Raw genomic sequence first — 22,540 nt, forward strand, 5'->3', positions numbered from 1 at the left:
ATGTTTTTCCACTTTCACAAATGCCAGATTCTTCAAATTCAAAGTAAAAGTTCAATCTTAAGTGTAAGAACACAAAAAATTTACCTGGTTGATGATCGGCTGCTGGAGTTTCTCTCTAGATACTGAAAAGTAAAAAGAAAATAATGAGAATTAATACATTGTTGAAATGGGCAAACCAGTCAAGCCAGGCCTGTACCTTACAGCATTCATATTTTCTGCCTCAGAGAAAGTCAGTGTAGGATAGTGGATAGAAAACAGACCCTTTTGTCAAAAAAATCTAGGTTCAAGAACCACTTCCAATGCAAACTGGCTATATGACCTTGGGCAAGTTATCCAAACTAAGAAAATAAAAAATGGAAATCCAGCAAAGGTAATGAATGATAAGGAAATGAACCAAACTTTTTTGGGAAACAACAGAGGGAAATCTCAAAAGGACTTTAAAATCTGAGTGACAGTAACAGGTATCTGGGAAATACAAAAGAAGACATACTAAAATAGTGCTCCAAGGCATAGCAGTGATTTTATGGAATCTGCTAGATTGTAAGCTCCATGAAGGCAGAAGATGGATTTTTATCTAAATTTAGTCTCTGCTGAAGTTCTTACCACAGATATATAATAATTGTTGGTTGAACTGATTTGTTGAATTAAATCAAGGGCTTGAAAAGTAGGTCTTGAGGTAGAAGATGAGAGAGAAACTACATATACATCTAATTATTGAAACAAGATTGGCCAACCCAAATCAACTAGCAATATAAAGTCTCAGTACCTATTTTCAAGTGCTAAGTGGCGTGTCCATATTATACACAGAATGGAAGTTTTAGAGAAAGAATATGTTGCTTGGGACTGGAGTAGTCAAGGGGAGGGATTAAGAAGATGGGACTTGAAGTAAATGGGCAGGATTTAGAAAAAAACAAAGAAAAAGGAGATGAAGAGAGCCCAGGTTGAGAAACAACATGAAAAGAAGAGAGGGAGGTGTGAATGACCATAGTACCTTGAGGAGGTTGGTCTGACTGGAGTGCATAGATTGTTTTGGGTAATGATTGGAAATAAGTTAAACAGAAAGTGTGAATTAAGATTAGAACAGATGGGACAGTCAGGTGATAGAACACTGGGTCTAGAGTCAGGAGGACTTGAGTTCAAATTTGACCTCAGAAACTTATTGCGTATCCCTGTTTGCCTTAAAAAAAAAAAAAGGATTCAACACCAGGAGAATTTGGGCTTAATATAGATTCTTGGGTAGAGGAATGATATGGTGAAAGCTCTATTTATGCTGATTGGTCTGGTAGCTTTGTAAAGGGGGGCAGGAAGGAAAATATCTTTGTTACAGAGCCACCAGGGAGGAGGTCTTTTTCACAGTAATACAAGTGAGGAGAAGAGAGTATATAAAGGAGTGGTGTGAGTGCATTGGCAGGATTTAGTGATATTTAAAATAAAAAGTATAGAAAGGATGACTCAAAATGACACTAGAGGGGTGGCTGGGTGGTGCAGTGAATAGAGCACTGGCCCTGGAGTCAGGAAAACCTGAGTTCAAATACAACCTCAGACACTTACTAGCTGTGTGACCCTGGGCAAGTCACTTAACCCTGTTTGCCTCAGTTTCCTTAACTGTAAAATGCTCTGGAGGAGGAAATGACAACCCACTCCAATGTCGTTGCCAAAAAAACAAAACAAAACCCTCAAATGGTATCATGAAGAGTTGGACATGAGTGAAAAGTGATGAATGACAGCAACAGGGGAGTAGAAGTGTAGATTTTCCATAACTTGGATACCCTAAGAATAATGTATAAATGGACTTTGAAGTGCATTATATGGTTATTTTGCCGTGATAACCTAGGGATATTTTATATGATGAACACAAAGATTCATTCATATTCCTTTGTCTGAGCACCTATTGACTTGTGGTGTCAGATAGCCCCTGGCCAGGTTCTTAGAGAACAGTCCATGGTAGCCAAAAATAGGCTTTGTGGCTGAAGGAAGGGGCATAAAATGCTCTTAGTGGGTAGTTCACAGATAGATACTTAAAAACATTTTAAAGGTTCTAGTAATATATTAGCAGCCAAATCAGAAGGAGAATTAACACAGGTTCTGTTAAGAGCTCCAGATATTGCTACTAATTTGTTCATTCTCAGCATAGTGCAGTGGGAAGCGAGTTGGGAAGGAAGACAAGATTCCTGAGTTCTAGACTTGACTCTACTGCCAAGGGTTGTGCACCCTTGGATGAGTTACCACTTCTTATGGATAGTTTCTTTTTCTTTTTGTTTTTTTGGAGGGGGGAGGGCAGTGTAATTGTGGTCAAGTGACTTGCCCAAGGTCACATGGCTAGTAAGTGTTAAGTGTCCGAGGCTGGATTTGAACTCAGGTCCTCCTGACACCAGGGCTAGTGCTCTATTCACTGCGCCACCTAGCCACCCCCTATGAACAGTTTCTTCACTTGAAAAACAATAGCTAATAATAGCTAGCATTTATGCAGTACCTAATATATGCTGGAGTCTGTGTTTTGCAGTTTACAAGTAACCATGAGGATTTTATTACACGCTTTTATTATTTCTAATTTTTATTTATTTTTTTTTTGCTTTTTGTAGGGGAGAAGGTAGGGGGCAATTGGGGTTAAGTGACTTGCCCAAGGTCACATGGCTAGTTTTTGTAAGTGTCTGAGGCCACATTTGAACTCAGGTCTTCCTGACTCCAGGACTGGTGCTCTATTCACTGTGCCACCTAGTTACCCCATTGTTTTTTTTAATTTTAATTTTTTGCTTTTATTATTTCTAATTTAAGGCAAGGAATCTGAGGCAAACAGAGGTTAAATAATTTGTTCAAGCTCACATAGATAATAAATATCTGAGGCTGGATTTGAACTCAGGTTTTCCTGACTGCAGGTCCAGTGCTCTATTGGGCCACCTACCTAGCTGCCTTGGGTAGGAGTTGGGATTCTATGATCTGATTTCTAAAATGCTTGCTATCAGATGCATGAAGTAATGAAGAACAAAAACTGGCAGAACCTGGAATTTACCACCATTTGCATGTCCAATGAAATAAACTTGGACCAATCCTCCAAAATAAAGAGTGATTGACATTAATTATGAATCAGATGCAGAAAGAATATCACTCCTGAATAAGATACCACCATGCTCAGAAATACAGGACTGAAGAGGTACAACACCATGGTAGATTGGAAACTAAAACTTTCCTCCGGGGATGCTGTATTCTATTTTTCTGTCTTCTTCCCTTAGCCATTAAGACACTGGGTTGTGATGAACACAATGGGCTGTTCATCTGCTCCGGGAGAGCAATTCTGTGTTTTTAATCAATACTGGTGTGTTGTGGGTATAATTCTTGAAGAGGCACTTCAATAAGGCTAGAAGATATTAACCTGGGAGCTTGTGAAAATATGCTGCCTCCTTCAGTTACCAGTGGCAGTGATCTCACCCCACACTTTTAGAAAATACCAAGGGCACTGCCCTCATCACAGCCAGCACTGTGAGATTTAATTCAACTTTATGAAATGTTCCAAGAGTCATCAATGAAACACAGTAAGCCCCATTTCCCCCTTGGCCAAAGGGGGTGGAGGTGGGAAGGGTTGAGAATGAGCAGGGTGTGAAGTTACGTGATGAGGTCCTGGACATTCTTAGGTGCCCTAGTGACCAGAGAAGTTGGACACACTTTTACTGTGCTTGGAAACAACATTATTCATGCATTTCCCAGACTGGGGAGCTGGGAAAGGGAGCTTGGCCTGAGCCACAAAGCTGTGGTAACTTTATATGCAAAGTGTTTCGCAAATTTGAAGTGCTGTATAAAGGCCAATGATGATGCCTGTGTAAGGGGCTTTTAGGCCACATCGAGATTGCCCAATATGGAAGCACCCTGAGATAATAATGCCCAGGGATCTGCAGTTCTTTGGATTACCACAAGGAAAGCAAATGAATATGTTTACCTCACAGATAATAAAGCTGTCCTCTCTAGGTAATGAAGGCAGGTGGGGTGGAGCTATCTAAACACTCTCTTCTTTAGGAATGCTGGCCAATTTATATCTATGGGAAATCAGAAGGAGAAGGTTTGAAGGAAGATTCTATTACTTGACCTCTATGTATAGGAAGGGAGAATGCTAATTTCCTCTTGACTTCAAGGGGGAGAAATGCCCTCATTATGTTCAAAATATTTTATAGGATTTGTGGGGTATGAGATATGTGAATTACCTTCTAATATTATTACACTTGTTGCCATTCATTTTAGAGGAATTTCTCTCCACGTTTTTTAGTTCATGAAACAGAAGGTAGGGACTTAACCTGACAATTTTTTTTTGCTTTTTTTTTTTGGGGGGGGGGAGGTAGGGTAATTGGAGTTAAGTGACGTGCCCAAGGTCACACAGTTAGTTTTTGTGTTGTGTCTGAGGCAGGATTTGAACTCAGGTCCTCCTGACTCCAGGGCTAGTGCTCTATCCACTGTACCACCTAGCCGGCCCTAAGCTTTTGTTTTGAATAGATGTTCCTCCTGCTAAGCTGAGCTGATTCCTGGGGTGCTTGACGATCTGCATCCTGGGCATGAAGTCTCAGTCTAACAGGTTGATCCATTGAGTTTTCTCTCTGATTCTCTGTTTAGCTCTACTTAATCTTTAACAACTGTAGACCTCATTATTTATACCTTCAAACTTAGCTGCAGCACTTCTGACATTTGACCTTTCATACCTCTCTTCTTTCTGAATTCAGAGGATTACTTATGTGAATAACTCTATCTTAGCTGATGATTAGCAATCAAATTCTCATCTGTGAATAATCAGAAAGATTACATTTGTCCCAAATTCATACAACGGTTCTGGTGTTGATATTTTTCCAGTCTGTAACAGCCTGTCACATTCAACACTCAGTAATTGCCTAATCAGACACAGCCTCTGGCAACTGTCTCTCAGAGTAACTGTCTCTCAGAGAACTGGTGGGCTTTATTTCATCAGCAAAACTTAAAGGGGCGGCACATTATACCTGGAATGACTTCCTTCCCTCACCTCTGACTCTGAGAATCCCTAGACTCTTTCAAATCTCAGCTCGCCTAACATTTCCTCTAAAGGGTTTTTTTGACTCCCCACTATGCTAGGTCTCCTTCCTGGAAATTACCTCATATTTAGTAAATGGAGACAGCTAGGTGGAACAGTGTATAGAGTACTATGTCTAGAGTCAGGAAGACATCTTTCTGAGCTGTTGTGTGACCCTGGGCAAGTCACTTCACACTGTTGGCCTCAGTTTCCTCATCTGTAAAATGAGCTGAAGAAGGAAATGGCAAACCACTCTAGTATCTCTGCCAAGAAAACTCCAAATGGGGTCACTGAGAGTTGGACAGGACTGAAATGACTCAACACCAAACCTGGTAAATATTTTGTATTTATCTTTATGTGAACATATTGTTGACCCCAGTAGAATATAAACCCTTTGAGAACAGTGACTTTTTCATTTTTGTCTTTGTATTCCCAATGCTAAGCACAGAGTGAGCACCTAATAAATGCTTGCTTATTGATTATGTGACTTAGTTTCTTTCAAAGCTCAGCTTATATGCCACCTCCTAATGGAAGTACTGCCTGGTACCCCAAGTCCTCTCTTTCTCTCCCACTCTCTCTCATTCTCTCTCTTCCCCCCCTCTCTCATACTCTCTCCCTCATACTCTCTCTCCGATTTTCTCTCCTATTCTCTCTCTGTCCCCCTCATACTCTCTCTCACTCTCATACTCTCTCTCCCACTCTCTCTTTTACTCTCTCATACTCTCACACTCTCTCTCTCACACTCTATCTCCTACTCTCTATTTTTCTCTCTCTCACTCTCTCTTTCTCTGTCTCTCTTTCCACTCTTCCTCAAATACTCAATACTGAAGTGCACTAATGATTTTCTACATTGTTTCCTCCAATGATAAATATCACCCATCCATATCTGTCCATCCTTTTTGAATCTTGTCCATATCCTACTACAGTGGAAAATGTCCAAAGACCTGAGTTCAAGTCTCACTTCTGATGCTTAATACCTGTGTGACCTTGGGCAAACCTCAGTTTCCTCATTTCTAGAAGGAAGTAATTACACTAGATCATCTTTGAGGTCTGTTCCAGGTCGAAAGTTATGAACCTATGAAATTTACCACCTGTGCATCACTCAAATTCCTGGAATCTTTCCTTGATTTCTCTGGGTATCAGAAAGTACCAGTGAAGTACTCAAGTTGTCCCTCTGTCATTCCTCATTCTGACCTCCTGACCAGCTCATCTCCTTTTATTTATTTCTCTGATTACATTGTTTACTATTGTTCTTTGATATTTTGTTTCACAGCTTGTTCACACCTTTCATGAGCCTTTCCATGACCATCTGTGAGATAGTCATTTTTCATAAATTGTGTTCCATGGTTTAGTGTCACATAAAACATTAGTAGAATAATATATGTATATATATTAACATATTATATCCTTCTACTAGACTGTAAGCTCCTTAAGGATGGGCAATAGACAGAGCACTAGACTTGGAATCTTAAGCTCAAATCTGGCCTCAGACTTTTAATAGCCATGTTATGCTGGACAAATCACTTGACTTTTCTGTGCCTCGGTTTCCTTATCTGTAAAATGGGGGTAATGATGGCCCCTACTTCTTAGAATTGTAATGAGGATAAAGTGAGATATTTGCAAATAATTTTGCAAACCTTAAAAAGCTATACGCGCGCGCACACACACACACATATAATTATAATGCTAGCTATGGTGATGATGATGATAATGATGTTGTATTCCCAGTGCTTTTCATATAGCAGACAATAAATGCTTTTTTGGATTAGATTAGAGGAGTGACTTTCTTCAGGGGCTTCCTCTAGTCACAATTATGTTGATTCAAATATTTCACCTTCTGTGGAACCTGTCCTAATTCCTTTGCCACACATTAATTTTTGTACTTTCTGACCTCACAGGACTCCTATTTCAAAGGTTCCTGGTACTGTGTGTATATGCGAGTGTGTGTGTGTGCATGTGCTGTGCTAAGGATCTATTCCATTCTTCATTTGCAGTCTTGTGGTTGACCAGAATCGGAGGACAGGGAGGAAAGGGGAGTGAGGCAACGACTCCTCTTCCCTTGGTGGTGATTATGTCTGCTCTTTTTATGGTACATATAAAGTAATTGTCTTATCATAAAGCTGTAGTGATTGGTTTCTGGAGGATCACTCCCCTAAGGGTACTTGAATGATGAGTCATCAAAGAAAGCCTAGGGAAGAGTATGGCTCCATTAAGTAGAGAAAAACTTAATTTTTTCATTGAGTTCATGACCTGCCAATCATCTCTGTTCTGTAAATAAATGGGAATTGGAGGGATAGTTTATCTAAGGCCCAGGAACTTCGACCCAGGAGAGAATCTTACCAGGCCACAGAAGATAATAGAGTGGGAGTGCAGAGTGGGCTGGGGCCAGAAGTGTCCTAGAACTGGAGAGATCAGGTTTTTGGAGGGGATGAGAATCTTGACAGGATTTGGGAGTGGTGTGAATCTATATCTACCTAGATATCGGAGGTTGAGCCCTTTGGTTTGGAATCTTCCCTCTGACTGTTGAAGCTGAGAGATAAGGAAAAGAAAGACAGTTCTGGAAGGGTCAATAGTAACCCCAATTGGTTGCTATACTTTAGTTAAATTAGCACAGAAACTTGTGCTTCATAAACCAGTCTGCTTTTATATTCCTCTGTTAATTTTGTTTTCCCATAATTTCTTAGTAAAGGTTCCAAAAGAGGGGCTTAAAACTATGCCGTAACAAGCGTCCATTGAAGGAAGTGGGAGAGCTCAGACTGGAAAGGAGAAGTGCATGATGGATGTCTTCAAATTCTGAACATCTGTCATGTGGAAGATCATTAAGACTTACTATGACTGGTACCCAAGTAGAATGGGAAACAATGGGTAGAAGTTATAGGGAGGCAGTTCTCAGCAACACAGACAAATGTTTCAACACTGCTCCAACATTGTTTTATGATAACATTGTCAATGCTCGAAAGCAAATTTTACCATAAATTGCACAAAATCCCACTCTAATGCCATTCTCAATTAAAAAGAAGCCCTTCTATTCCTTTATTAATAGAGAGTAGTGATTCCACTTAATCTTAAAACTTGGCAGATAGCATCATTGGATCACCCAATGAGTGAATGAATGAATGGATGAGCAAATGAATGAGTAAATGAATGAATATAAGCACCCGTATCAAACACTTACTATATGCAAAGCACTGTGCTAAATGCTGGGATATATTAACAGAAGTGTAAGTCCCTGCTTTCCAGGAGCTTGCATTCTAATGGGAGAGAAAACACCTACAGAAGGCTTCAGCCTCAAGTTAGGAAGAAGGGACCCCATGGTCCTTGTGGTAGAGATTGTAATGCCATTTACTGTTATGAAGTCAAACAGTTTCTAAGGTTGAACCATTTGATAGTGCCAAGGATTTTGGTGGTAAGAAATTTCTTTGCAGGCAGTTCAGTACTTGCGGCTACTGAGGCAGCAGGGGCTTTTAGCATCTATACAAGCAGTTGCCAGGTAGGAACTCTACAAGGGCTGATGACCTGAGTAATGGCTGTGGAGGCTGGGATGGAAGCAGGGCTAGTAGTTTAGGGGACATTACCATTTGTGAGACCTTTGGGCTTAAGGTCCTGGGCTCAGGACCCATCAGGGTCTGAGGAAAGAAGGTAACAGAAGTGGTAGTTTGACTTTCCTGGCACATGTCTCCTTCTGCCTTTTCCTCAGAATGCTTCAGGTAAGCTGGTGTCTTTTTTTCTGCCCCTCCATCTATAAGCAGTTTATAGCCTCATAGGTGTTGCTGATACCCTACTGAGGCAGGATAGACAGAGAATGATCACCTAGGGATTGATAGCTGCATCCTTTTCCTTTTGAGAGTAGACTTGATTGCAGAGCTCAGGTAAGCCAAGGGGAATCAAGGAGATAGGAGAAGACAGCTAGGATCAAACACAGATATTATCTAACTCTCCCTTCTCCTGCCCAAGGGTCTGTCACAAACACAGAATGGCACATGTTTGTGCCTTCACTCATCCTCCCAAGTGATCTACCCTTGGGTCTCTGAAGCTGGAAGCAGATAAGTTCTGAGGAGGGTTTTGAGAGGAGGGATCATAGGATCATGAATTTAGAGCTGAAGTTAGAATTAAATGATTAGAGATTATCTAGTCAAATCTCATTTTAAAGATGAGGAAACCTAGCCTAGAGAGGTTAAGTAACTTATCCAATTTCACAAAATTAATAAGTTGGAGAGATTGTGAAGGGGGGCGTGGCTCATTGCACTGAATTTGGAATTAGAGAACCTGCATTGAAATCCCACTTCTGTCCTTTGCTACCTATGGAATGCAAGGAAAGGTGCTTAACTGATGTGGGCCTCACATTCCTCACCTATAAAATGAGAACGTTGACCTAGATTGCTCCAATGGTCCTTTATTTGTTCTAACTGCCTATAACTAGGAGAACTGAGATTTGAACCCATCTTCTGATTCTAAAGAGATGCTAAATCTCTAGTACAACATGATTGTAAAAATAATATAGTCTTCAGTTACTACATGTATTTTTTATAGTCTGAATTTTGGTCATTCAGGAACGTATTTCCAGTTTATTAAGTTGTCCCTAAGGAGTTAACTTCTTCGAGTATCATTGCTTCATCTAATGCTGTACTTTCACAGAACCGATCATCAGCATTTGGTGGGGCAGGTCTGTATAAGGAATTGCCTAACAGGTAGAGTTGTACATATACTTTAACTCTACAAGAACATATTCAGTTGTTTATGGCAGAAACCAGGTTGTTCATAACTTTGGAAGACTCTCTCTACCCTCAGTGTTTAGCATGGAATCAGGCAATATGGCAGCTACTCAATAATTCACTGTTGATCTGAAAAGCAAAGGTCCATTTAGACAGGCTGTTGCTATCAGGGGGATTCAACTCAGTGTCAGGAACCTAGTCACAGGATGTCAAATTCCTATGAACAGTAATCTGGGAAATCATTTCTTTTTGTTTTTATTTATTTTTTTTCCAGAGGGAGTAGGCAGGGCAACTGGGGCTAATTGACTTGCCCAAGGTCACACAGCTCATTAATCGTCCAGTGTCTGAGGCTGGATTTGAACTCAGGTCCTCCTGACTTCAGAACTGGTGCTCTAATCACTGTGCCACCTAACTGCTCCTGAAATCATTTCACTTAAAAAGTGGGATAGCATGTATGGCTTATATCAGAATACTTGCAGTCTTGGGAATAGTCGAAGGGAAGGAGGGAGGAAAAAATTTGGAACTCAAAACCTTAGAAAAGTGTATGTTGAGAACTATATTTACATGTAATTGAAAAAATATTAAGCAGAAAAAGCAAAATAAAACAAAAAATCACCCCCAAAAGAAAAATATAAAGTAAAAAGTGGGGGATCAGGTGGGAACATAGTCATATGAGACAAGAATACAGATATTGGGCAATTGACTTTTAAAGGTTAGAGAAGCCAGCTACAGGCTCTCTCTCTCTCTCTCTCTCTCTCTCTCTCTCTCTCTCTCTCTCTCTCTTTTAAAGCAGTTGGGGTTAAGTAACTTGCTCAAGGTTACACGGCCAGGTGTTTTTGGGTGAGTGCTAAGTATCTGAGCCCAGATTCAATCCCAGGTCTCCCAACTCTGAGGCCGGCTCTTACTCACTATGCCACCTGGCTGTCCCTACAGACTCTCTTAATGCTCAGTCAGTAAGGGACTGACTTGAGGTTCCTTCTTGTCCTGTTTCCTCAGGACAGGATTAATCCTTAAGGTAGGGCTTCACCAACAGGTGATATTTAAGTGATCTGAGGTGCAAAAGTTGGGGAGTAGCTGATGAAAGAGGAAGGAATCAGGCAGACCACTAGAATATGTAAACCTAAGAAAAATTATCTTCTTTCCCATCTATTAGGATGTTAATCTTCCTATAAGGAAAAAAAAATTAAAAAGCATTTTTTTTTACTTTGGGCTATTTTATATGAATACCTCATAGGAAAATTCTTCCCCCCTGCTTGTGGAGGGTCTTCCTTTTAGGGAGATGTAAATGTTTTCTGTAGCTTGGAGAAGAAAAAGGAAACCCCATTTAGGGAAGACATAAGCCATTCTGATATTTATTGAAATCATCTTCGAAAAAAAGAGGAATGAAACTTAAGGGCCAATTTTTAACTGCATCAGGCTTTGCTAATAAAAGATGAAGGAGTATGTGGCTTAACATCTTCTAATTATTTTCTTAGCATCTTCTATAGACAACCCTTGAAATCTCTGGTTGGATCAACACTATATTGCTCAAAGGTTTGTGGACTTTGCATACTGATTCTTTCCTGTTTCCAAGTACATTTGCTTTTAGGCTATTTTTATTCACTTTAAAGGAATTTTAATAACTTTCTGTTGACAGCATGGACAGCTGGTCTTGAGAATTAAAGAAAATTCACTTGCTGACTGAGGAAGGAAGTGACATCAATGAGTTTCTAAAGTCAGCCCAAGGGGAGAAAGTGGCTTGTGAGAGAGTAGCCTCTCATTTCACTGTATTTATCGAGTGATGCCTTGAGATGCAAATTGCTCTATCAATCAAACCTACCATGTTTCCCTCAAATAAACAGAGGAAAGTTTAGAGAGACTTAAGTATAAACTGAAGGAGCAGTGCCCTGTAATGTTGAAAGGAAAAAAAAAAGAATGAGAGGTTCAGGGAGCCCGGGGCTAAGCAGACTAGAGAACTCTGCATTCAGTTGGACTCTGCTGCTGCTTTATTATTTGTCTTTTCCCCTGTACCCAAGTCACAGTTTTGTCATCTGTAAAACGATCATGATGTAAAATTGTGACATGACTGTGGCTGGCCTCTGGGAAGATTGTAAAGATCCTTTACAGTTTTAAATGGCATAGATGTGTATCTGTCACACTTGCCCCCCCAAAGAGCTATCGGTGTTCCATGGGGTTCAGCGTCCAGAAGCAGATATTTTCACTTGTCATACAAAAGTACTATCTTTTTCCTTTGATGTTTTCCTAAACTTATGTTCATTACTTATGATTCATCTCAGAAGGAAGTCAGACAGCAAATCTAGGTCTTAAATGGTGATGAAAATAATAATAGATGGCATTTATCCTCATATTGTTATTCTGCAAAAGTTCCTTGGGAGCTGACAGTTTTCATGTTTCAATATTCCCCAGGCATATATGCTTGAGAGGGGTGGGAGGAAAAAAGGATTGAAATTTGTTTTGTGGGGTGAGAATAAAGACACCGAGTGGTTGGTTGGATGATTTGGTACAATTTTGTCACCTTGACTTTAACAGCTCCAAATAATAGGAAGTTAACTCAGGCCAAGCAGTTCATTTGGGGCTACTTCTCTGCCTCTGCTATTAACACAAGTACTTGGGACAAGTCAACCAATCAACCATCAAACAATAATCATTTATTAAGTGCCTTCCATGTGCAGGGTTTCTGCATGGTACAATTCTTAGTTTGAATTCAACTTTTTCCTGTTTACTACAGCCTCTTTCCTTAACAATCCTCCTATCCCTTCACTGACCCCACCCCCCCAAAAAAGCTGACATAAGAGAACTGTAAGAAGATCAATTTATGTATATTGTCGCAGACACTGAGAAATGATATCCCCAAAATAATAAAGCTCGGGGAGGCCAGGTAGCACAGTGAGTAAGAGCACTGGCTCCAGTGTTGGGATGATCTGGGGATCAAATCTGGGCTCAGATACTCAGTGCCACACCCAGAAATAACTGGCTGTGTAACCTTGAACAAGTTACTTAACCCCGATTGCTTTAAAAAATAATAATAAAGCTCATTGAGAAAGGAAGGTCATCTAGGTACCTTTCTACCAATAGAGAGTGAAAGAAATCCCAGGGGAAAAGGTAGAGGGACGTCTTGAATGGTCCATAATAGTGCTTGATATATTGTAGGCACTTAAAAATGCTTTTTAAAATAAGTGGATGGATAAATAAATGTATGTATATATGAATGAATGAATGAATGAACAAATGAATGAATGAGTGAGTGAGTGAGGACCAGTAGGAGCAGTCCCTTGGGCATCTAGGTGTCTCAGTGATAGAGTGCTGGGCTCCAAGTCAGGAACACTCATCTTCTTGAGTTCAAATCTGGCCTTAGATAATTAGTAGCCATGTAACCCTCAGTAAGTCACTTAACCCTGTTAGCCTTTGTTCCTTATTTATAAAATGATTCAGAGAAGGAAATTGAAAACCAAGAAAATGCCAAATGGAGTCATGAAGAGTCAGACATGACTGAAAAACAATGTTGCATACTGTAATGCCAAGGAAAAGCAACTTCCCAAGGTTCAAAATACCAGCATAGGTGCTCTCCATTTTATTCAGTGACAAATTAAGAACAGAGAGAATCAACATATATCATAATTCAAAATACAGCATTTACCAAGTGTGATTCAATAATCTCCAAATACTACCCCACCCCTGGACACTACTTTTATTTAATCAGTCACAAAGTCCCTCTTCTAAATACTACTCCACCCCTAGGCTGTACATTCATTTAGTCGATCACAAAGCCCCCCTTCTCAAATGGAGATTAGTTTCCAATCATAAGTACATTCATTTGTTTAATCACAGAGTACAAAAAGGTCAAAAGTTCCCCACCCTTGGATCACAATTGAATCTACCACAGAGTTACAACAAACTTAAGCACAGCATTTAATACCCAAAGAGAGGTCTTTTCTTCATCTTGACAGGAGGCAAGTTCTCAGCAATCTTTGTTCCTGGGGAGACAAAGCTTAGCAAGGCCACAAGATACATTGTCAGTGTCTTCATTAATTCATTCTCTGTCTGCAGAACAGTCCTAGGCCCCCTGAAAACATTGGCAAAACCCCCTCCCAGGATTTCTGTAAACATACAACAAGAAAATCCTTCTTCAGGGCTTCTGAACTAACAGCAAGGTTCCAAGACCTCTGCAACAACAGCACTGTCCTTCCCCAGTGGACAGAATTCACTCTCTGTCTGCAGAACAGTCTCAGGAGCTCTGAACCAACAGCAAGGTTCCAAGGCCTCTGCAACAACAGGACTGTCCTTCACCAGTGGACAAATCTGGCCAAACAACATCAAAACAGACAGACAAAGTACCAGCATAACAGCCATGTCTCCTCAGTCCTTGGCAGCTCTGGGTGGCAGCTCTCAAAAGTCCTGGGCAATTCAAAGTGGCCTTCAGCAATCCTCTCACTTTCTCTCTGCCTCCAAGGTGCTGATTCCAAAAAGTTCTTCTGCCTCTCTCTTTTCTTGTGTAGCTCTAAATTTATGTCACCAGCTCCTCCCAGTTCAGCCCTCACTTTTTTGAGGTCAACAAGTCCATCCCACAAGTGGGATTCACAAGCTCTGGGTTTTAACACAATCAAACCAAAAACCAAGCCAATACAGGGGGATCTTTAAATTATATTACTATTACACATACCTTTTGACTGTATGATGCCACTGCTTAGCTTATGCCCTAAGGAGATCAAAGAAAGAAGGACCAAATATGCTACAAAAATATTAATAGCATCTCTATTTGTGGTAGCAAATAAATGGAAATGAAGGAAATGCCCATCAGTTGAGGAATCACTGAACAAATTATAGTACATGAAAGTTACAGAATATCAGTAAGGCATAAGAAATGATGAAAGGGACAGTTTCCAAGAAACTTGGGAAGATTGTCTGAACTGACACAGAATGAAGTGAGTAGAACCAGGGGAATGATTTATATTATAATAACAACTTTGAGAAAACAAACAATTTTAAAAGACTTAAGGACTTTGATCAATGAAATGACCACCTATGATCTCAAAGGACTAATGATGATATTCATCTGATGTCAGAGAAATGATGGACTCAGAATAGGGCATGCATGTTTGTAATGACCAGTATGGGGATTTATTTTGCTTGACTCCATATTTGTACAAAAGGGTTTTATTTTTCTTTTTCAATGGGAGTAGGTGGTGGGAGAGAAAAATGCTTATTCATTAAAAAAAGGAAAAAAAATCAATTACATGGAAATGGCACTTAGTTCATGTGAAAAAGACTGGTACAGGGCAGTTAGGTGGCACAGTGAATAGAGCACCAGCCCTGGAATAAGGAGGACCTGAGTTCAAATCCAGTCACAGACACTTAACACAAAACTCACTGTGTGACCTTGGGCAAGTCATTTAACCCCAATTTCCCTACCTTCCCCTCTCAAAAAAAATAAAACAAAAGACTGGTAGATTTTGGTGGACTGCAAGAATAATATAGGGCAGCTAGATGGCACAGTGGATAGAGTTCAAATATGACCTCAGACACTTACTAGCTGTGTAACCCTGGGCAAATCACTTTACTCTGTGTGCCTCAGTTTTCTCATCTGTAAAATGAGCTGGAGAAGGAAATGAAAAACTGCTCCAGTACTTTTGCCAAGAAAACCCCCAATGGGGTCATGAGGAGTCAGACATGACTAAAACAACTGAACGACAACAAGAACAATGTGAGCCAACAGTGAAGTATGGAAACATGGCGGTCACAAAAGCTAATGTGATCTTAGTCTGTACTAAGGATTGGGTTCAGTTCAGCAATAAAAAGGAACATATCCAGATGAGAGGGTCTAGGCTGGTGATTAGACTCATAAGAAAATTGGTTGATTCATTGAAGGAAAGAGGGATATTTAGCCCAGAAAGGATAAAATAGTGGGACATATAATAGTGATCTTAAAGTATCCGAAAGACTGGCATGACAAGAATTGTTTTCTTGTAGCTTAGTTGTTTTTTCAGTCATATGAAACTCTTTGTGATCCCTTTTTTGGGAGTTTTCTTGGCAAAGATACCTGGGTTTGCCATTTCCTTCTTCAGCTCATTTTACAGATGAGGAAACTGAGGCAAACAGGGTAAGTGACTTGTCCAGGGTCACACAGCTAGTAAGTATCAGAGGTTAGATCTGGACTCAGGAAGATGAGTCTCCCTGAACCCAGGCTCAATACTCTATTCACTGTGCCACCTAGCTACCTGACTCCAGAACAGCTAGGTGCAATGCATGTAATTTAACATCCTGTAAAGGAATTGCAGGATACTAGGGTTATAAGAGACCTTACATATCATCTAATGACTTCTAACCCAGCCCTTTCATTTTATTTGTAAGGAAACTAAGGCTTAAAAAGGGGGAGCAATTTGCCCAAGTTCACACAGATGGTATGTGCTATAGCTGGGATTTGAACTTAAGTCTTCAGATGTCAAGTTCAGTTCTGTTTCATGTTATCACATTTCTATATAAAGAAATTCCTAGTAATCACAATGGAACCAACTGCTGTATTGTGTTCCATTGACTTCGGTTGTTCATATGGTGTCTGTATGACCATTTGTTTGTATACTGTAGAGGGTATTCCTCATTGGATATGAATGTAATAGATGACCTTTGAGGTCCATTCTGCTCTCTAATATTGAACTATACACCTACCTTTATAACCCCATAGAAATTAGGTAATGGCTGTCCTTTTGTTAAATACCAATATTGTTTATTTTTCAGGCAGGCTAAGACATTTGTACTATTATACCTGGCTGGCACAGTGGATAGAGTGCCAGGTCTAGAGTCAGGAAAATGAGTCTTCCTGAGTTCAAATCTGGACTCAGAAACTTACTAGCTATGTGATCCTAGGCAAGTCACTTAACCTTGTTTGCCTCAGTTTCCTCATCTGTAAAATGAGCTGGAGAAAGAGATGGCAAGTCATACCAGTATCTTTGCCAAGAAAAATCCAAGTGGAGTCATGAAGTGTTGGACATGACTGAAACTAGTGAACAGCAACAATAAAACCTTGTATTTGTTTAACTTACTAATTTAAAACATTAATGAGCATTTATTTTCTCTTCCCATCTTCCCCAACTCCCTACAACACATTGAGTCCACCACTCTGTCAGTAAGCAGGTAGTGTTTTTTTATTATTTCTCTTCTGGATCATAACTGGTCATTGCATTCATTAGTTTTTAAATCTTTTTTAAGCAATTATTTGTTTTTACAATGATTTTGTTGTAGATCTTCCCAAGTTCAACTGAAACCATCCCATTCATCAATGCTTGAATATATCTATTTTTCCTGTGAAATTAATCTCACCTATTTTCTGAGAAATTTAGAATTTCTCATTTTCCTTTTTTGTCAACTTTGCCAGTCTGATAGGTGGTGAAATGATTTAATGTGCATTTCCTTAATTATTAGTTATTTGAAGCATTTTTTATTTGACTGTTTATAGCTTGCATGTCTTCCTTTGTGAATTGCCTATTCAAAGTCTCCAACCATTTGTCAGTGGGGGAAGCGTTATTATTCTTTTAAACAAAAGCCAAATGAGGAAATTGAGTCTCACTTGACTGAAGAGTCAGTGGATTCAGTTAATTCTTCCAAATTCCCCACTTACAAAATAAAACACATTCACTTATTGGTGAGTGATCTGAATCCTTTAGCCACTCTACTAAGGAAAATGAGACCTGAGAATTTATTTTGATTTCATATGCTGGGGTTGTTTTTAGACTAGATCAGTGTCTTCATTGGTAGAAGTAAGAAACTCCCTTGATCATGTGGGGTTTAAGGAAAAGGTGTTGATTTTGCATTTTGGTTAGGAATAGTTTGTGTGTTTGGTGGTATATCTGTGACATGTACATAATCCTCTTTCTAGGGTCTGAGGCCAGTTATGACCCATAGACTATAAGGTTAGGTCCCTCTTATTATACTGAACATCTTCTGTGTTTACCTGTAAAATCCCTCCAAAATGAGAAGTTCCATCTTTTATTGGAATTTTTATCACAGAGGCATTATTTTTGTTTTGCTTTAGATTTAGAAAAAATGTTATTTGTCTAAAGATATGCATATGTATACACACATATGTATATGTATATGTATGTATATATATTTACATAGTACTATACATATTTATGAAATGTACTTTCCTTTCCCTAAATAAAGTACATTTTTAGACATAAGCAGAACAGAATAATTAAATAAACTCTATAGTGGGGAGGGGGATCCAAGTTACTAGGTTTCTCCCTCTAATGCCCACGTTCTAAGACAAACTCAAAATTACAAGACTGAGGGTGTTCTCTGGGTGTATTCTGGGGGAAATTTCATCCTCATGATCTCAATTATAGGTTTCCTCCTACATATGATCACAGATTCAGAGTTAGAAGGGACCTTAAATTCCCTCTAGAACAGAGGTGTCAAATAATACTCCAGAATGAGAAGGAACCAGATGAATATATAATTGGAAATATTTAACAAAATAAAAATACAGTAGAACATAGGTCATGTTAATACGTGATTTTCTAAATCAATATACAACTCACATGGATCTTTATGCATGGTTTGGTGTCCACCTTTCTATTTGAATTTGACATCATTGTTCTAGACTAACCCACTTATTTGGCAGATGAGGATTTGTGTTCAAATCTTGTGTCTGTAACTTATACATTGCAGGACATAGGTCAATTAACTTTGCCTTTCCCACACTCATTTTCCTCCTTCTTAAAATAAGGAGGTTGGACTAAATGAGCTCTATGGTCCTGTGCAGCTCTAAGTTATGTTATCCTACTGTATTTTATGTGGTTTGCAAAGAGTAGCTTTTTTCCCACTTAGCAGGAAGCAACTTCTGTCATTTTATATTTTTTATGATGGGTAAATGGGTGAGTTCCATTTTGGGTTCTATCTGCTGTCTTGAAAAAAATCTATCCCCTCTGGCCAAATTTAGTTGTTGATATGAATGCAATAACTTGAACAAATTACTCAAGTTTATGAAGTCCAGGGCATTTTAATACATTAATAGTTATGTCATTTTCTGTTTAAAACTCTTCCATTAAACTACTGATTTTTTTCCTGGATAAAGTGAAATCATAAAAACTTTGTATTCAGTGTAAGTGAAGATTAAGCCCTATTTTTAAATGTGAGTGAAGGCTACTGATTTCAGAGAGGGGTTATTGTGATGGAGTCCATTGCTAGAATTCTTCAGGTAAGCACTATTTATATAAAGAAGATGTCTCTGATAGCCCCTCTCCTCCTCCTCTTCCTGCCCCTCTCTCTACTCCAACAAAGTTAAAATAAAAAATTAGGAAATTCATAGGTATCTTTGAACTACTCACTAGCATCCCATCCAGCTGGAAAATGCTTCTTGCTCAACTGGGGTTCAACCTTATGCTTATAGAGGTTTGGAGCAAGAAATATTAGCTCTATGGAAGGGGAGTCATGATAACTTGATGCTGTTTTTCCTGTTTCCAAAACTGGATGTCCAGTGACTTTGGAATCATCATAATTCCTTTGTCATCATCATAATTCTACAAGTTTCTATTCCAGAAAGCCGAGAAAGGCCACCACTTTTCAGTTTTTAAGGTCACCTAAGTCTCCTGTTATACAGAGCAGGATATTGGATTTGGCTGGAACCACTGTGTTGTTTGGGCATTTTAAGCAGCAGATGACTATATAGAATTAAATCAGCAGTCCTCATCCTAAACAGTGCAGACATTCTACTGCTGAAAGAAGGGGCGGGTAACATTCCTTGAATCAGCAAGTTAGGTGGGTTGATAGAGAGTTTAAGTGGAGATAGGGAACAGCAGGAATCCATGAATCTGGAAAATTAGGCTACAAATTATGGAAATGCCTGAGGAAAGATGCAGAACTTGGCGCTAGGATCCCAAAGATTTGCACACATTACTGGCTATGACATTCCTGTCATGGTTGGAGGTTTTCAGGCATGTCCTAAAGAGGCAGATCAGTTTGTTCTTTGTACTCTGTCTTTATCTCTTGCTACTGTCACCAGATGATTTTTTTTGGGGGGAGGAGAGGAAACAGTTCTGGTTGGCACAGCCATTATCTGGGTACAACTTTGGGTATGGAAAATGAAGAATCTCTAGGATTTGCTACTCCACATTTACCAGTATTTATATAAAGAAGGACAATGATATATTAATGAATGAAAAAATCAATTATTAAGCACTTACTATATGCTAGACACTGTACTAAACACTGGAGCTACCAAAAAAACAAAGATGGTCCCTGCCCCCAAGGGCAGGGTGGCGACTGTACACATCAGATAGATAGTATGGTAGGAAGATGACTTGAGAACAGTATGGTGGGTCCAGGATGAGCTAGATATAACGGACTTTAAAGAGTCAGCATCATATGGGTCCAGAATGGGAGCTAGAGTACTGGGTCAAAGATAGAAGAAGAAGTATAGCAGTATGAAGGATATTTATAATATGTTACTAATTTATTTATAATTATGTAAATATGTTTAGCATTTTATTTTTAAGTGATTATTTTAAAATTCATTTAAAATTTTCTGAGTTCCAAATTTGCTCCCTCCCTCTAGATCTTCCCCACCCATCGAGAAGGCTAGCAATATGATATCAACTATACATGTGAAGTCATGTAAAACATATTTCCATATTAGCCATGTTGCAAAAAAAAGTAGAAAAATAAAGTAAGTTAAAAAAGTATCCTTCAATTTGCACTCAGAATTAATCAGTTCTCTCTCTGGAGATGGATAGAATTTTTCCTTGATTCCTTTGGAATTTACTTAGATCATTGTCTTGATTAGGGTAGGACTTGATCATTGTTACAATATTACTGTTATTATGTATAGTGTTCTCCTGGTTCTGTTTACTTCACTCTGCATTGTTCATAGAAGTCTTCCTAGGTTTTTCTGAATCTGCCTCCTCCCCCCACCCCCAAACCCCATTGTCCTTGTCATGTCCCATGGTACAGTGGTATTCCTTCAAATAATATACTACAAGTTGTACATATCTGGTACAGTAAACTTTCTAGATAACTGAAGCTTACCTGTCTAAGCATTACAACTTAAAAAATTTCAGTCCTGGGGCAGCCAGGTAGCACAGAGAGTAAGAGTACCGGCTCCAGTGCTGGGATAACCTGGGGATCGAATCTGGGCTCAGACACTTAGCTCCCATCCAGAAACACCTGGCCATGTAACCTTGAGCAAGTTACTTAACCCCAATTGCTTAGGGGTGGCCAGGTGGCTCAGCAAGTAAGAGTACCGGCTCTAGTGTCAGGATGACCTGGGGATCAAATCCGGGCTCAGATACTTAGCACCACACCCAGAAGTGACTGGCCGTGTAACCTTGAGCAAGTTACTTAACCCCCATTACTTAACAACAACAACAAATTCAGTCCTTTTGATTGTATATCTTTTCCAAAGTATACTAAACAGAATTTAAGGTTTTCTTTATAATCAGTGATCTAAATTCTTTATGAATATCAGTTATTATTCTTTACTATATAATAGTGATGTTCTTAAAAAAACAATAAATGAATTTTTTAATTTCATGTCTGCTTTATATATATACATATATATATACATATATACACATATATATATATACATACATACACACACACACACACATATATATATATATATATATTTGCTTCCTCCTTCAATATAAGGTTCTTAGTTATCATTTCTTCCCATTGTTGCTGTACCTGCCTCTAGTAGTCTCATTTTAGGAATTTACTCTCTCAACAAACTACTATTTAGACTATTTTTAAATTTATATCTTTGGTACTTGCCTCCTTTCTGATCTTCATTCCACTATATAAAGCTGCCTGCTGAACATTTCCACTTGAATGCCCCACTGGCAGTATACCTGAAACTCAACGTGTATTTCCATCCTTGTACAGTTTAGGAACTTAATAATTTTTTGATTGATGTTCAAAATGAAACTCATAATTTTCCCTGTTCCCTCCCACATCTCAAAGCAGCCCCTTCTCTAAAATGTGTTATTCCCATTGATGGTTTCCGGTTACACAGCATGGATGCCTTGGCATCATCTTTGACTTTTCCCTCTTCCTCATCCAGTGAACTGCCACATTCTATCAGATCAATTTCTAAAATACTTTTCAAATACATCTCCTCACTTCCATTCCTTTGTATCTCACTACAGCTCCTCATCCTTACCTCTCAAACTACTGCAACAACTTCTTAATTGGTCTTCTAGTCTCCAGTACATCTCTCTAATCCACTGTATACACAACTGCCAGATTAATATTCCTAAAGCAAAACTTAATGGTTTCCCTTGGTCTACTGAATTAAATTGATACTCATAAACCTGAAATTCAAAGTCCTACATACATTGGCCACCATTAACCCTTTTAGTTTTCTTACTCTCGCCTCAGCTAACAGTAGCCCACACTCCAACAAAACTGAATTACTTTTTTTTGTACTCTAGTAAACCCTCATGCTTTGTTATGTCTATACATTTATTTATAATATTACTCCTACTAGATCCCCCTCCCTTATCTCTGCATGCCCTAAATTCCATTCATATTTATTAATCTCTTCTAAAATTATTGATTTTTTAATTTTTATATCAACTATGTTTCTCAATATATCCTGTTCCTTTCCCTTTCAGAAAACCAGTATCAGAAAATCCAGGTATGATGGAAAAGTACAAATCAGTGTAACCAGGTGGGAAATGAAAAGACAGCTTGTCTAGGGCCTTTTCTCAAATGGAAGATTTGAGAGGAGCTATTTAGTCATCCCTCCAGTCATAGGGGCAAAGGGTACTGATTGTAAGCTCCGTGAGAGCAGAGATTTTTTTGTATTTGT

General features: G+C 39.0%; 1 protein-coding gene across 2 annotated transcripts in view; it reads right to left on the reverse strand.

Annotated features, from left to right (window-relative positions):
- The window catches only part of CHST9 (carbohydrate sulfotransferase 9), a 364,924-nt gene that overhangs the window by 30,528 nt on the left and 311,856 nt on the right, over window positions 1-22,540 (reverse strand). For both annotated transcript variants that reach the window (XM_069099840.1, XM_069099841.1), the window contains exon 4: window positions 85-122. In XM_069099840.1, coding sequence (XP_068955941.1) covers window positions 85-122 — 38 coding nt within the window. The remainder of the gene's footprint in view (window positions 1-84; window positions 123-22,540) is intronic.

Source organism: Petaurus breviceps, unplaced genomic scaffold, assembly GCF_028583685.1.
Source record: "Petaurus breviceps papuanus isolate PSGF00001 unplaced genomic scaffold, PetGlider_PUasm1.0 38, whole genome shotgun sequence".
NCBI classification, from domain to species: Eukaryota; Metazoa; Chordata; class Mammalia; order Diprotodontia; family Petauridae; genus Petaurus; species Petaurus breviceps.